This window comes from Bos javanicus, chromosome 2 (assembly GCF_032452875.1).
Source record: "Bos javanicus breed banteng chromosome 2, ARS-OSU_banteng_1.0, whole genome shotgun sequence".
NCBI classification, from domain to species: Eukaryota; Metazoa; Chordata; class Mammalia; order Artiodactyla; family Bovidae; genus Bos; species Bos javanicus.
Window position 1 is genome coordinate 118,487,197 of NC_083869.1, and position 15,452 is coordinate 118,502,648.

Here is a 15,452-nt window from a genome sequence, read left to right on the forward strand (position 1 = left end):
ACAAGCATACTCTAAGAAGGCAGGTGTTTGTGTTCCCGTGAGCATAGAGGTACAGAATGTGCATAGTTCTGGGCTTGCGTATCCTAACACAGGTGTGTTTTCTGTTTGACATACCACACAGCAGCCCTTCCTTGGGTGGGCAGGGGGCTGAGGGGGCACTGGAACCACTGACATCGCCAGAAGAAGGCCTGGGCCAGGGAGCGGGCAGGACTGGTCCGCCAGGGAGGAGGACCAGGAGTTCTGCTTTAAATCCCAAGAGGGAGCTGCAACCAACCGGTTTCTTGTGGGTAACAGCTAGAAACTCTGGACAGCTTTCAAAACGCAACCGCCTAAGGTTTCTGGAAAGGGAACAAAAGTAGGCTGGTTTGGAGGAAAATTGAAACTCAGGGGATGCTGCCAGAGCAAAACGTTTCCTGTTTATTGTCAGCTGACTCTGAGAGCAGCCATAGCTTTACATGGGGTGGCCAAAACATTGGTAGGAAGCCCACCTTCTCTCTGGTCAGCAGAACCAGGAAAGAAGCCCAGGGCAACCAGGCTTTCTGGAGAGAGGCGGGGAAGTCACAGGAGAGAGTCACAGAGAAGAACCTCAGATTCTGTGTATAAACCCTCTCCAAGTTTTCAGCATCCCTCCGTGTGTGCATCCCGAAGTAAGTGAAGTCACTCAGTTGTGTCCTACTCTTTGAGACCCCGCGGACTTTAACCTACAAGGCTTCTCTGTCCATGGAATTTTCCAAGCAAGAGTACTGGAGTGGGTTGCCATTTCCTTCTCCAGGGGATCTTCCCGACCCAGGGATCAAACCTGGGTCTTCCGCATTGCAGGCAGACGCTTTACTGTCTGAGCCACCAGGGAAGCCCTCTGGGTAGGGACAATTTAACTGATCCTCTTCCCATGGTGAAGCCTCCTTACAATCCACCTCCTATCTTACAACCATTGAACCTTCATGAAGCTGTTCTTTCCAATCACACTGCTTCTGTTCTGTATAGTAGCACTGATTTCCCCGCCATGGATCTTCCCTTTGATAGAAGTATCCACTTAGAAGACAAAAAAAGCAAAGGCTGTCATGTGGAGGGATTTGCAGAAATATTATTAATAGAAGTGGGAAATCTGCACAAGCCTCACTGTTCATTCAACCGTTTCCTTCTCTGGTCCACCCTAGCTCCTTGTGGTGCCCAGCCCTGCTGACATTCTGGAGCTCCCTGGGAGACCCCATACCAAGGTAGATTCCAAGAAACGTTCCTCCCGCTTCCCAAGTGCAGGGCAGACCCTTACAGCCATATCCCCTGGGGGCGGCAAGTCCAGTATGGAACTGCCTGATCCCAGATCTGCCAGGGATGGCAGCCAGTGCCATCAGGGACTCGCTCAGGAGGCATGGAGATCCCACCATCTATCTCCAGAATATCAGACATGGCAAACCCATGAAAGGTCCACCCCTTGCTAAGTGATTGGGCTTCTAAGTCAACCATAGCTGAATGAAGCTGTTGTCGTTCAGTCACTAAGTTGTGTCCAGCTCTTTGCGACCCCATGGACTGCAGCATTCCAGGCTTCCCTGTTCTTTACCATCTCCCAGAATTTGCTCAAACTCACGTCCATTGATTCAGTGTTGCCATTCAATGAAGCTAAGACTAAGCTAAGACTTGGGTTCCCCTTCTCCTGGCAGCAGAGAATCATAACGGTGGAGGAAGGTGACGACAACTCCACTAACACCCAGGGTCCAGGGCATGAAGTTGCCTGCCTGAAATGCACAACTTCTTTTCTTCTTTTTAACTTTTTATTTTATACTGGAGTATAGCTGATTCACAATGGTGTGATAGTTTCAGGTGGACGGCAAAGAGACTCAGCCATACATATATGTGTATCCATTCTTCCCCAACTCCCCTCCCATCCAGTCAGCCACGTAGCATTGAGCAGAACTCCTTGTGAAACACAAAACTTCTTTAAAGTGTCATATTGTCTCTTAACAATTCATCCCATGCCATTCATTTTCGCAGCTTGTTTAATAATGTGAATTGCTTTCAACTGCTCACTATGGAGTGAGGTTCACATGTGCAGGAGAGACCTCAGGAAGCTTCTGCCACAGTTGCAGGCCATGAGAACAGAGCCTCAGGTGAGGAGGGGCAGGTTTGAGCAGTTCTCCTCCGGGAGGTGAAGAGGGCATGGTCACCCCGAGGCGCCTGGACAGAATGCAGCTCTCTAGGAAGACAGGGGCTGCAAGGGAATGGGAAGGACAAAGTCTCAGGGCTTCCCTCACCATTTAAGCCAAGACTTCCCTGTCCAGACCATAAATGTGTTTGTGTGCTCATGAACCGTCAAATATCAAACATATCTCAGGACCCAGTCCTTAAGTCAGTTCACCTTTATTTGGAAGGAAATAATGGTGTTTCTACTACTAATTTCAAGGGATTTAGACAGTTACAATTTGAGATGAGATTTTCTGCTTCAGTTTCTCTGCTGGTGTGTTTCAGTCGCTCAGTCGTGTCCAACTCTTTGCAACCCCAATTACTGCAGCATCCCAGTCTTTCCTGTCCTTTACCATCTCCCAGAGTTTGCTCAAACTCATGTCCATTGAGTCGGTGATGCCATCCAACCATCTCATCCTCTGTCGTCCCCTTCTCCTCCTGCCCTCAATCTTTCCTAGCATCAAGGGATTTTCCAGTGAGTCAGTTCTTGGCATCAGGTGACCAAAGGACTGGAGCTTCAGCTTCAGCATCAGTCCTTCTAAGGAATATTCAGAGCTGATTTCCTTTAGGATTGGCTGGTTGATCTCCTTGCAGTCCAAGGGACTCTCAAGAGTCTTCTCCAACACCACAGTTCAAACGCATCAATTCTTCAGCACTCAGTTTTCTTCACAGTCCAACTCTCACATCCACACATGACTACCAGAAAAACCATAGTTTTGACTCTACAGACCTTTGTTGGCAAAGGAATGTCTCTGCTTTTTAATACGCTGTCCAGGTTTGTCATAGTTTTCTTCATAGAGCAAGTGTCTTTTAATTTCAGGGCTGCAGTTTCTCTGAATAGGCAACAAAACTGTTCCAAGGAGATTGTAATACCAGGCAAGACCACTAGGTGGGGAGTGCAGCCAGCTAGAGCCAAGTCAGGAAGGAAAAGGGTACCCTGTCCCAGGGGATGCAGACCCTGGGTGCTGAAATGAGAAAGGTGAAGGCAGTGACAGGCTCCTTCCTTGCTTTGTGTTCACATGGTGTGTCTGGAGCTGGGTGGTCATAGCAGAGAGGTATGAGGTGGGTTCAGTGGGTTGCAGAGACTGTAGCGCTGCTCACATGTAACCAGGGTACAGGGGAAAGCGGTCTTTGTTGAGTTGTTGATGCCACATCAACTACCTCCCTGGAGCTCAGGCCCAGGACTCCAGCTGAAGGGCTGTGGGTGATGTTGCCAACTGCAACTGTGGACAGGACCGCGCCCTGGGCCAGCCTCTTCCTTGCTAGGAATGCACAAGGACTGTGGGTTTCCTCGGGGGCGTTTCTCACAGATGGCCCCCAGACCTTTTGAAAGAGGCCCAGATGGATTTCCAGTGGTGCCCAGTGGTCCCCTTCTCTTCCTCACTCCCCACCACCCTCAGCCTTAAGTCTTTTCTTCTGCTTAGATGCCTCTGCCCATCCCACTTTCCAAGGATTCGCTGTCTTCCCTGTAGAAAGGATCACATCTCCAGCCCAACAGTTCCTCTGGCTTCTGAAAAACTTTGCAGCCTCACAAGTCCACAGCTCCACCCCTTAGCATAGTCACTGAGAGAAGGGGGCTGCACCTCACCCCAGTTTCTAAAAACTGAAATAACGCCACCAAATGGCCACGGAGCCCTCTCAGGGATAACTGTGTCATGACCACAACTGCAAGGGGGCATCGCTCCTGGCTTCTCCACTCATCGAGGGCACACATGAACAGAAACCCAAGGAGGGAGACATATACCCACGTGCTGGACCCAGTTTAAGATGAGAGTAGAGACCCCAAAAGGGCATCCCTTTTTCTCACCTGAGTTCCAAACCTGCAGACAGGCAAAAAAGTGAGGAATTCAAAATACTGTCTTTCTTCATGATAAAAGCTGGACTGGGCTTAGAGTTGTGGTGTGTGTGTGTGTGTGTGTGTGTGTGTGTGTGTGTGTTCAGTTCAGTTCAGTTGCTCAGTCGTGTGTAAGCTCAGTCGTATCCAATTGACCCCAAAGACCCCATGTACTGTAGCCTGCCAGGCTCCTCTCTCCATGGAATTCTCAGGCAAGAATACTGGAGTGGGTTGCCATTTCCTTCTCCAGGGGATCTTCCTGATCCAGGGATCGAATATGCATCTCCTATGTCTCTTGCATTGGCAGGCAGATTCTTTACCACTGAGATACCTGAGAAGCCCAGTCCTGTGGCTTAGTGTGTGGCAGAAAAAGAGATCCCTGAACTGAACCTCAGAATCGGGCTCATCCATACAGCATCACACAGCTCCAAGCACTCACACCCCACCCCCACCTCACTCCTCCAGCCCCTGGCCAAGTGCACTTGAGCTTGGAGGGGCTGACAGAGCCTTGGCCTCTGCAGGCAGGATGAGCCTAGGGAGACCCAGCAAGGAGCAGACTCACCCCTTCCACACACTCCCAACCAGAGTCTCCCAGGAGTGGGGAGGAGCAGAGAGTCCAGGCGAGCCCTGCTGACTGAGGGGCTGCCCTGGAAGGGGACCCTGGAGCCAGCCTGAGTGTAGCCATGGGTCCCAGGCGCCCACCCCTCTTCACTTCAGCTCTCATGGAGGAGCCGGGGGTCTTGATCCTCTGGCCCCAGGGACCACGGTGGCTGCTGATTCCTCCTGCCCTGCAGGTTCAAATCCCAGATCCCACTGTCTCGTCTCAGGGACAGGCCTCGGGTCCCCACTGGGCTCTCCCAGTGTGGAGACCACCCCCACTACTCAAGTCTGAATGGAAGCTGCTCCTGGTGAAGCTTGCGAAGCCTGTTGCCCTGGCAGATCCTGTGCCCCGTGGTCGCTCCTCAACAACGGCCTCTCCTGCTCTGTGGGCTTCCAGATCTGATAACTGGGCTCCTCCTGTGATAGCAGAAAGGCTCCCGCTTCAGTGCTCCTCACAGCCACAGAACATGCCCCAGGCGTCTCCTTATTTCCTTCAATCACTCCAGTAGAGTCTGTAGGAGTTCAACATCCTTCTTTTTTTTTTTTTTTAATTGAAGTTATAGGTGATGTTGTGCTAATTTCTACCTTACAGCAAAGTGATACAATTGTACACGTATATCAAAGTGTGTTAGTCACTCAGATGTATCCGACTCTGTGTGACCCCATGGACTGTAGCCCACCAGGCTCCTCTGTCCATGGGATTCTCCAGGCAAGAATAATGGAGTGGGTTGTTATTGCCTTCTCCAAGGGATCCTCCCAACCCAGGGATCGAACCCAGGTCCCTACATTGCAGGCGGATTCTTTACCATCAGAGCCATTAGGGACGCCTGTTTATATATACATTCTCATATGTATATATTCTTTTCCATTATGGTTTGTCATAGGACCAACCAGCATCTTAAGTTGGTCCTTTCCTTTCCCAAACCTGAGTGAGTCTGATGTTATTTCCTGGACCAAAGAAACTGCTTTCTCCACAGAGGACTTGGGGATGCTTCAGACCCCCACTGCTCTCATGGGTGTGGTGCGGGCCCAGCTTTCTCTGGCCCACAGGAAGGTCTCCTCCAGGGACCAGGAGCAGCCCCAGCTCGGGAGTGTCTGTCCTGTGGATGGTCCAACCTCAGCTAAGCGGCTTCTGACTCCAGGTTCTCATCTTGGTGGCCCAAAGCGAGCCCACAGAAAAGCTGGCATGTTTATGTCAACATGCAGCACAGCGATGACCTGGCCACCAGCTGCCCAGGGACAGAGAGGAGAGAGAGGGGACCCTAGACAAGGCAGGTGTGGTCTGTGCCAGCCTTGTGTGGACCCTGTGCCCCACGGAGTCAGGAGCGGAGGACAGTCCTGCCCAAACGAGGCTCAGCTCAGTGGTCCTGCAACCTGCTAGACTGAGGGGGACGAGAGAGGGGTCCACATGTGTGCAGGACCTGGTACCACTGAGACCCAGCCCACTGGTAAAGAAGTCCTCATTGGAGTCCTGGGGTCTGTGCTGACCACAGTGAAAAGAAAGAAGTGAGCAAAGAGTAGAAACCCTCCTCTTATCTTCACACATGATTTGGTTTCATGCTGAGTCACGATCTGGTCACTTCTGATCCTTTGTGGAGGGATGACAGAATCTGCGTGAAAAATCTATGGACAGACACAACTCCAGGGCCAAGGGTCACCCCCTCAGCTGGGGTTACCTGCTCATTCATTTCTACATGATCTGGGTTCTAACCTCCACTTCCGTCTGGAGAGAAGCCTCTTGCCTCTGCATTCCCATGACAGTGTCCCAGGTTTCTGTCACCCCTGGCTACGCCGGTGAAGCAATCCTGTAGTCAGGGCACCTTAGACCCTTGCACTTAAGATGTCAACCCTCATCACCAACTGGGCTCCACTCTCTGGCCCCAGGGCCTTGGAGTTCTTCTCCTACCCCTGGCTGATTTCCAGGAACGCTAAAAATGTTCTCCCCACTTTATAAAGCCGAGCATTTGGGCTCACTCCTGCTGGGTGTCCAAATGCTGGGACCTAACTCGGTTGGTCCAGGCTCTCCCACAGGCTGGAGAGAGGATCTGAAGTCTCTGTCTTTCCCTCTTCCCCTGACAACCATCTCAGCAAAGGGGAAGGGGCACACCTGAGTTTGCCCTTGACCCCATACTAAACTCTGAGCCGCCCTGAGAAGGCAGAAGCCTGCAGACAGTTGGGGTCGCACAGATATCATTGCTGTCTTTGCACAAACAGGTGGACCCCTGGGGGCTGACCCTGCCCCTCCCTCTGCCCTCCGGCCCCGCGTGTCACTCCTTGTCTTGCACCCCTGGGACCACGTGTCTTGATGGCTGGAAGCACCAGGGAGCTGCGGGTGGAGGGAGGGAGCCGGTGTCTGCCAAGCACAGCTCACTGGCAAGTACTTTCACTTCTCTTTTCCCCTCCAAGGGCGGAGCCGCCAGCCCTGGATGAGACCCAGAGCTGACTTCCTGCTCGGGGCTCAGGGCTCTGGTGGCCTCTCCGGACCCAGGCTGGGGAGACTGGAAGAATCGGAAGCCAAGCTCAGGCCCAGGCCAGGCTGGGCGGGAAAATGGCTGGAGAGGGCAGCGAGCTCAGCACCAGGTCAGTCTTTCTCCCCGTTCCTTCCGCCTTTCCCCGTGGCCCGGTGCTGTTCAGTGCTGTCTTTGGACTCTGCACTGAACCTTTGCTTTCCACCTGGTGTAGGGGAACCTTCACCTGCCGTATAAGGGTGGACAGGAATGTGTGACGAGGAGATGGGATTTCAGACTGCAGCAGGGCGCCTGCTGGTTGAGTCCTGCTGCCACAACACACACGACTGCTTGTTTTGCAACTACTGCTCCGCTGGCCCGTCTGCCTGAAGGCACCTTTGTCCTGTATGACGCTTCATTTCCTCGTGACCCCAGATCAGTCTCTTTTCCCTCTTGTCAGTTCTACCTTTGCATAGATCGTTTTGAAGAAGGTAGTTTAGAAAACATGAAATTCAGGGTAAACCCCTGACTTATTTTGAAACCCGGTAGTGTGGGCTCACATCTGTCCTGTGGATGACACCTCTGTCAGCTCCGGAACTAATCTCATTTCTCACTGGGGGTCCTGGGCTCCTCTTCCAGCCATCCTGAGCAAAGAAACAAAAGGAAGAGAAATGCCCCGAACTGCCCAGGGCTAGCGCAGGCTGAATAATTTTACGTTTGGTTTCATTTTCTGTTCTGGAACAGGTTACATCTCTACAAGGAAAAAAAGTAGTGTTTCTATCTTTCTCTAGTAATGGGTCAGAAATAACATTACTTAATAGTTTAAATTTTTTATTTTTTTAATACAAAAGAAATACATAAGCAGTCTGGCTCATAAAATCTCAGACAATACGGAAGTAGAGACAGGGAAAAAGTCCTGTTCACCACTCACCCCTTCGGAGCTTCCAATCCCGATCCTGTTAGAGTTGTAGGCATAACCCTCCAGATTTGTTTCTATGCATTTATGCATATAACTTATTTTCCTAAATACATAATGTGAGCCCTGTTTTTTAAAACATGGAATTATATTGTAAATACCATTTTGCATTTTCACTTAGTTTAATAATGAAAATCATAGACATCTTCTTAATAACCATAGGCTTGCCTTATTCCTTTTAACAGCCATATATAATACTGTTCTGTGGAATGGACACACCATAGTTTTATTTTGTTGTTGTTTGTTTATTTCTTTAACTGAAGTATAATAGTTTTACAATATTGTGTTAGTTTCAAGTGTACAGCAAAATAATTCAGTTGTACATATATGCAGATATATGGATATACACATATTCTTTTTCGTTCTTTTTCCATATATGTTATTACAAAATACTGAGTAAAGTTCTCTCTGCTACAAGTAGGTCTTTGTTATTTGTCTGTTTTATATAGTAGTGTGTATGTGTTACTCCAAAATTCCTAATTTATGCCCCCCTCCACGTGTCCCTTTTGGAAACTATAAGTTTGTTTTCTATGTCTGTGAGGCAGTTTCTGTTTTGTAAATAAGTTTATTTGTATCAGTTTTTTAGATGCCACATATAAATGATATATGATATTTGTCTTTCTCTGACTTACTTCATTTAATATGATAATCTCTAGGTTCATCCACGCTGCTGCAAATGGCATTGCATTTTTTTCTGACTGAGTAATATTCTGTTGTATGTATATACCACATCTTCTTTATCCGTTCTTCTGTTGATAGATATTTAGGTTGTCTCCATGTTCTGGCTACTGTAAATAATTCTGCAGTGAATATTGGGTTGCATGTATGTCTGTGAAGTATGGTTTTCTCTGTACACATGCTCAAGAGTGGGATTGCTGGATCATATGGTAGTTCTGTTTTTAGTTTTTGCCGTCTATGGGTTCACAGAGTCAGACACGACTGAAGCGACTTAGCAGCAGCAGCAGCATACTGTTCTTCATAGTGGCTGCACCAATTTACATTCCCATCAATAGTGTAGGATTCCCTTCTCTCCACACCCTCTTCAGCATTTATTTGTAGACTTTTTGATGATGGCCATTCTGACTTACACCATAGTTTTTAAACCACTCCACCACTCTACTGACAGACCTTCAGGTAATTTTCAATTGCTCGCTTTTGCCAACAAGCTATGATAACAAAGATAATTTATTTCTTTATATTTTTTGCACATATACAAGTGTTTGTGTTGTGTCAATAACCAAAAAAGTTATAGTGCTGAGGCAAAGGGCACTCATATTTAATTGTTTATAGATTCTGCCAAACTGCTTAAGTAGCTGAACCAATATATCTTCCTACCAAAAGTTAGGCTTCCCTGGTGGCTCAGTGGTAAAGAATCCATCTGCTAATGCAGGATATGCAGGTTCAATCCTTGGGTCAGGAAGATCCCCTGGAGGAAGGAAATGGCAACCCACTCTAGTATTTTTGCCTGGAAAATCCCATGAACAGAGACGCCTTCAGGGTTACAGTCCATGGGGTAGAAAAAGAGTCAGACACGACTTAGCGACTAAAAAAACCCAAAATTAGACAAGCCATCTCCCTACACCCAAACTTTGCAAATGTGGTGGATAAAGAGTGGCATTTTGTTAACTTCATTTCAGTTTAGTCACTCAGTCCTGCCCGACTCTTTGCAACCCAATTACTGCAGCACACCAGGCTTCCCTGTCCATCACCAGCTCCCAGAGCTTACTCAAACTCACGTCCGTTGAGTCAGTGATGCCATCCAACCATCTTATCCTTTGGCGTCCCCTTCTCCTGCCTTCAATCTTTCCCAGAGTCAGGGTCTTTTCAAAGGAGTCTGTTGTTTGCATCAGGTGGCCAAAGTATTGGAGTTTCAACCTCAGCATCAAGTTCTTCCAGTGAATATTCAGGACTGATTTCCTTTAGGATTGACTGGTTGGATATCCTTGCAGTCCAAGCTACTCTCAAGGGTCTTCTCCAACACCACAGTTCAAAAGCATCAATTCTTTGGCACTCAACTTTCTTCGTAGTCTAACTCTCAGATCCATACATGACTACTGCAAAAACCATAGCCTTGACTAGATGGACCTTTGTTGGCAAAGTAATGTCTGCTTTTTAATATGCTGTCTAGGCTGGTAATAGCTTTTCTTCCAAGAAGCAAGCATCTTTTATTTATTTATTTTTTTTTTATATTAGAGTTGGTTATGACTTTTTTTTTTAATTTTTAAACTTTACATAATTGTATTAGTTTTGCCAAATATCAAAATGAATCCACCACAGGTATACATGTGTTCCCCATCCTGAACCCTCCACCCTCCTCCCTCCCCATACCATCCCTCTGGGTCGTCCCAGTGCACTAGCCCCAAGCATCCAGTATCGTGCATCGAACCTGGACTGGCATCTCGTTTCATACATGATATTTCACATGTTTCAATGCCATTCTCTCAAATCTTCCCACCCTCTCCCTCTCCCACAGAGTCCATAAGACTGTTCTATACATCACTGTCTCTTTTGCTGTCTCGTACACAGGGTTATTGTTACCATCTTTCTAAATTCCATATATATGCATTAGTATACTGTATTGGTGTTTTTCCTTCTGGCTTACTTCACTCTGTATAATAGGCTCCAGTTTCATCCACCTCATTAGAACTGATTCAAATGTATTCTTTTAATTTCATGTCAGCAGTCACCACCTGCAGTGATTTTGGAGCCCCCCAAAATAAAGTCTCTCACTGTTTCCATTGTTTCCCAATCTATTTGCCATGAAGTCATGGGGCTGGATACCATGATCTTAGTTTTCTGAATGTTGAGTTTTAAACCAACTTTTTCACTCTCTTCTTAAACTTTCATCAAGAGGCTCTTTAGTTCCTCTTCGCTTTCTGCCATAATGGTGGTGTCATCTGCGTATATGTCATTATTGATATTTCTCCCAGCAATCTTGATTCCAGCTTGTGCTTCATCCAGCCTGGCATTTTGCATAATGATGTACTCTGCATATAAGTTAAATAGGCAGGATGACAATATACAGCCTTGATGTACTCCTTTCCCGACTTGGAACAAGTCTGTTGTTTAATTTCCAGTTCTAACTGTTGCTTCTTGACCTGCATACAGATTTCTTAGGAGGTAGGTATGGTGGTCTAGTATTCCCATGTCTTTAAGAATTTTCCATAGTTTGTTGTGATCCACACAGTCAAAGGCTTTGGCGTAGTCAGTAAAGAAGAAGCAGATATTTTTCTGGAACTCTCTTGCTTTTTTGATGATCCAACAGATGTTGGCAATTTGATCTCTGGTTCCTCTGCCTATTCCAAACCCAGCTTGAACATCTGGAAGTTCACAATTCATGTATTGTTGAATCCTGTCTTGGAGTAATTTAAGCATTATTTTACTAGCACGTGAGATGAGTGCAATTGTGCATTAGTTTGAGCATTCTTTGGCATTGCCTTTCTTTGATTGGAAAGAAAACTGAACTTTTCCAGTCCTGTGGCCACTGCTGAGTTTTCCAAATTTGCTGGCATATTGAGTGCAGCACTTTCACAGCCTCATCTTTTAGGATTTGAAATAGCTCAACTGGAATGCCATCACCTCCACTAGCTTTGTTTGTAGTGATGCTTTCTAAGGCCCACTTGACTTCGCATTCCAGGATGTCTGGCTCTAGGTGAGTGATCACACCATTGTGGTTATCTGGGTCATTAAGATCTTTTTTGTATATTCTTCTGTGTATTTTTGCCACCTCTTCTTAATATCTTCTGCTTCCATTAGGTCCATACCATTTCTGTCCTTTATTGTGCCCATTTTTGCATGAAATGTTCCCTTGGTATCTCTAATTTTCTTGAAGAGAACTATTGTCTTTCCCATTCTATTGTTTTCCTCTATTTCTTTGCATTGATTGCTGAGGAAGGCTTTCTTATCTCTCCTTGCTGTTCTTTGGAACTCTGTATTCAAATGGGTATATCTCCTTTTCTCCTTTGCCTTTAGCTTCTCTTCTTTTCATAGCTATTTGTGAGGCTTCCTGAGACAATCATTTTGCCTTTCCTTTTCTTGGGAATAGTCTTGTTCACTGCCTCCTGTAGAATGTCATGAACCTCCCTCCATAGTTCTTCAGGCATTCTGTCTATCAGATCTAATCCCTTGAATCTGTTTGTCACTTCCACTGTATAATCATAAGGGAACTGATTTAGGTCATACCTGAATGGTCTAGTGGTTTTCCCTACTTTCTTAAATTTAAGTCTGAATTTGGCAATGAGGAGTTCATGATCTGAGCCACAGTCGGCTCCCAGTCTTGTTTTTGCTGACTGTATGGAGCTTCTCCATCTTTGGCTACAAAGAATATAATCAATCTGATTTTGGTATTGACCATCTGGTGATGTCCATGTGTAAAGTCTTCTCTCGTGTTGTTGGAAGAGGGTGTTTGCTATGACCAGAGTGTTCTCTTGGCAAACTCTGTTAGTCTTTGCCCTGCTTCATTTTGTACTCCAAGACCAAATTTGCCTGTTACTCCAGGTATCTCTATCTCTTATTAACTTGATTCTCCTAATTACATGAAAGATTGAAAATTTTTTGTGTTTTCTATGAATTACTGGTAATTTTTTGCCAATGTGAGTTCAGGTGATCGTTCTTTCTTTAACAATAAGAATTCGCTAAATATTCTGAAAGTTATGATTATACTTTTCTTGCCTTTTAACTTTGCTCATGGGGACTTTTTTTAATATATTTATTTTAATTGGAGGCTAATTACTTTACAATATTGTATTGGTTTTGCCATACATCAACATGAATCCACCACGGGTGTACACGTGTTCCCCATCCTGAACCCCCCTTCCACGTCCCTCCCCATACGATCTATCGGGGTCATCCCAGTGCACCAGCCCCGAGCATCCGGTATTGTGCATCGAGCCTGGACTAGCGATTCGTTTCACATTTGATATTATACAGTTTCACATTTGATATTATACATATTTCAATGCCATTCTCCCAAATCATCCCACCTTCGCCCTCTCCCACAGAGTCCAAGAGACTGTTCTATACATCTGTGTCTCTTTTGCTGTCTCGCATACAGGGTTATTGTTACCATCTTTCTAAATTCCATACATATGCGTTAGTACACTATATTGGTGTTTTTCTTTCTGGCTTACTTCACTCTGTATAATAGGCTCCAATTTCATCCACCTCATTAGAACCGATTCAAATGTATTCTTTTTAATGGCTGAGTAATACTCCATTGTGTATATGTACCACAGCTTTCTTATCCATTCATCTGCTGATGGGCATCTAGGTTGCTTCCATGTCCTGGCTATTATAAACAGTGCTGCGATGAACATTGGGGTACACGTGTCTCTTTCCCTTCTGGTTTCCTCAGTGTGTATGCCCAGCAGTGGGATTGCTGGGTCATAAGGCAGTTCTATTTCCAGTTTTTTAAGGAATCTCCACACTGTTTTCCATAGTGGCTATACTAGTTTGCATTCCCACCAACAGTGTAAGAAGGTTCCCTTTTCTCCACACCCTCTCCAGCATTTATTGCTTGTAGACTTTTGGATCGCAGCCATTCTGACTGGCGTGACATGGTACCTCATTGTGGTTTTGATCTGCATTTCTCTGATAATGAGTGGTGTTGAGCATCTTTTCGTGTGTCTGTTAGCCATCTGTATGTCTTCTTTGGAGAAATGTCTGTTTAGGTCGTTGGCCCATTTTTTGACTGGGTCGTTTATTTTTATGGAATTGAGCTGCAGGAGTTGCTTGTATAGTTTTTAGATTAGTTGTTTGTCAGTTGCTTCATTTGCTATTATTTTCTCCCACTCTGAAGGCTGTCTTTTCACCTTGCTTATAGTTTCCTTTGTTGTGCAGAAGCTTTTAATTTTAATTAGGTCCCATTTGTTTATTTTTGCTTTTATTTCCAATATTCTGGGAGGGTCATAGAGGATCCTGCTGTGATTTATGATGGAGAGTGTTTTGCCTATGATCTCCTCTAGGAGTTTTATAGTTTCTGGTCTTGTGTTTAGATCTTTAATCCATTTTGAGTTTATTTTTGTGTATGGTGTTAGAAAATGTTCTAGTTTCATTCTTTTACAAGTGGTTGACCAGTTTTCCCAACACCACTTGTTAAAGAGATTGTCTTTTCTCCATTGTATATTCTTGCCTCCTTTGTCAAAGATAAGGTGTCCATAGGTGCATGGATTTATCTCTGGGCTTTCTATTTTGTTCCATGGATCTATATTTCTGTCTTTGTGCCAGTACCATACTGTCTTGATGACTGCGGCTTTGTAGTAAAGCTTGAAGTCAAGCAGGTTGATTCCTCCAGTTACATTCTTCTTTCTCAAGATTGCTTTGGCTATTTGAGCTTTTTTGTATTTCCATACAAATTGTGAAATTATTTGTTCTAGCTCTGTGAAAAATACTGTTGGTAGCTTGATAGGGATTGCATTGAATCTATAGACTTTTTTCTTATTAAAGCTTAAACTTCAAGTATAGACTTCTTATTCTGTTGATTTTATAAAATAGATTCACCCTTGTTATTTGGAATAAATAAAGCCATTCAGAAAGTTCCTGATGAATTCCATATGCACTATCTTTAGCCACAGCCCTTGTGTTCTTAAGGTGATAAATTCAATTCTACCTTTATGGTAAGGTTCTCTTCTAGTATATCCAAAATTATTTTCTTTTTCAATTTTTGGATAAAACTATTCTTTCATTGTAGCAGTTTTAGCCTTCGTAGTGTTTATCTGTCTTTCAACTTTTATATCTTTAGCATTTTGCTTTCTGCTCATACTGGTTGTCTCAAACTTTTCTTCATGAGAATTATTTAATATTTAGTGGTTTCTGGTTTCTTGTTTTTTTTTTTTTTTAAGTTGACTGTGTTTATTTGGGGGACCTTAATTTGTTTCTACAGCTCTCCTCACTTGAAACATTTTATTGTTTTATCACCTCATCTCGTGCTCTTGCTTTATTGTTTAGGTCTTTGTGTGATGTTCAGGGCTTTGAGGATGTTTTCTTCATCGTCTGGGTTATCTTTCCAGATTGATTCTGTTTGCAGTTTGGTTTCACGCGTTGTTTAACTTTCTTGTCCATGTGCCTGCCATGGATTTACAGCCCATTTCACTCCGACTTGACGTGGACAGCTCGCTCATCACCCACAGTCTCAAGTTGAGTAAATGTTTTTTGTTTTTTTACCCATATTTTCTTTAGATATCTGAGAACAAATTACTTTCTGTCTGATAAAGCGTCTACTTTAATTCTTGTCAATTTCAGTCTGAGAATCCTTTGATTGGTGGAACCATCCCTTTCCCCACTGATCTGCTGTGCTCCACTTCTCACTAGCCAGGTGGCCATATATGCAGGGTGCTGCTTATGTGCTCTCTCTTCTCTGCCATTGACCTATGGCAGGCTTTCCTTATATGTCTCCATACTGTCATAGTAACAAAAGCTT

General features: G+C 45.2%; 1 protein-coding gene across 7 annotated transcripts in view; it reads left to right on the top strand.

Moving 5' to 3' along the window:
- The first annotated feature begins 6,080 nt into the window (after positions 1-6,080).
- The window catches only part of LOC133230392 (nuclear body protein SP140-like protein), a 95,925-nt gene continuing 86,553 nt past the window's right edge, over positions 6,081-15,452 (top strand). For 4 of the 7 annotated variants that reach the window (XM_061387799.1, XM_061387819.1, XM_061387855.1 and 1 more), the window contains exon 1: positions 6,090-7,192. In XM_061387799.1, coding sequence (XP_061243783.1) covers positions 7,161-7,192 — 32 coding nt within the window. In that variant the 5' untranslated portion in view covers positions 6,090-7,160. Of the gene's footprint in view, positions 7,193-15,452 lie in introns of all 7 variants that reach the window. The other 3 variants (XM_061387839.1, XM_061387808.1, XM_061387846.1) reach the window with 3 other exon arrangements.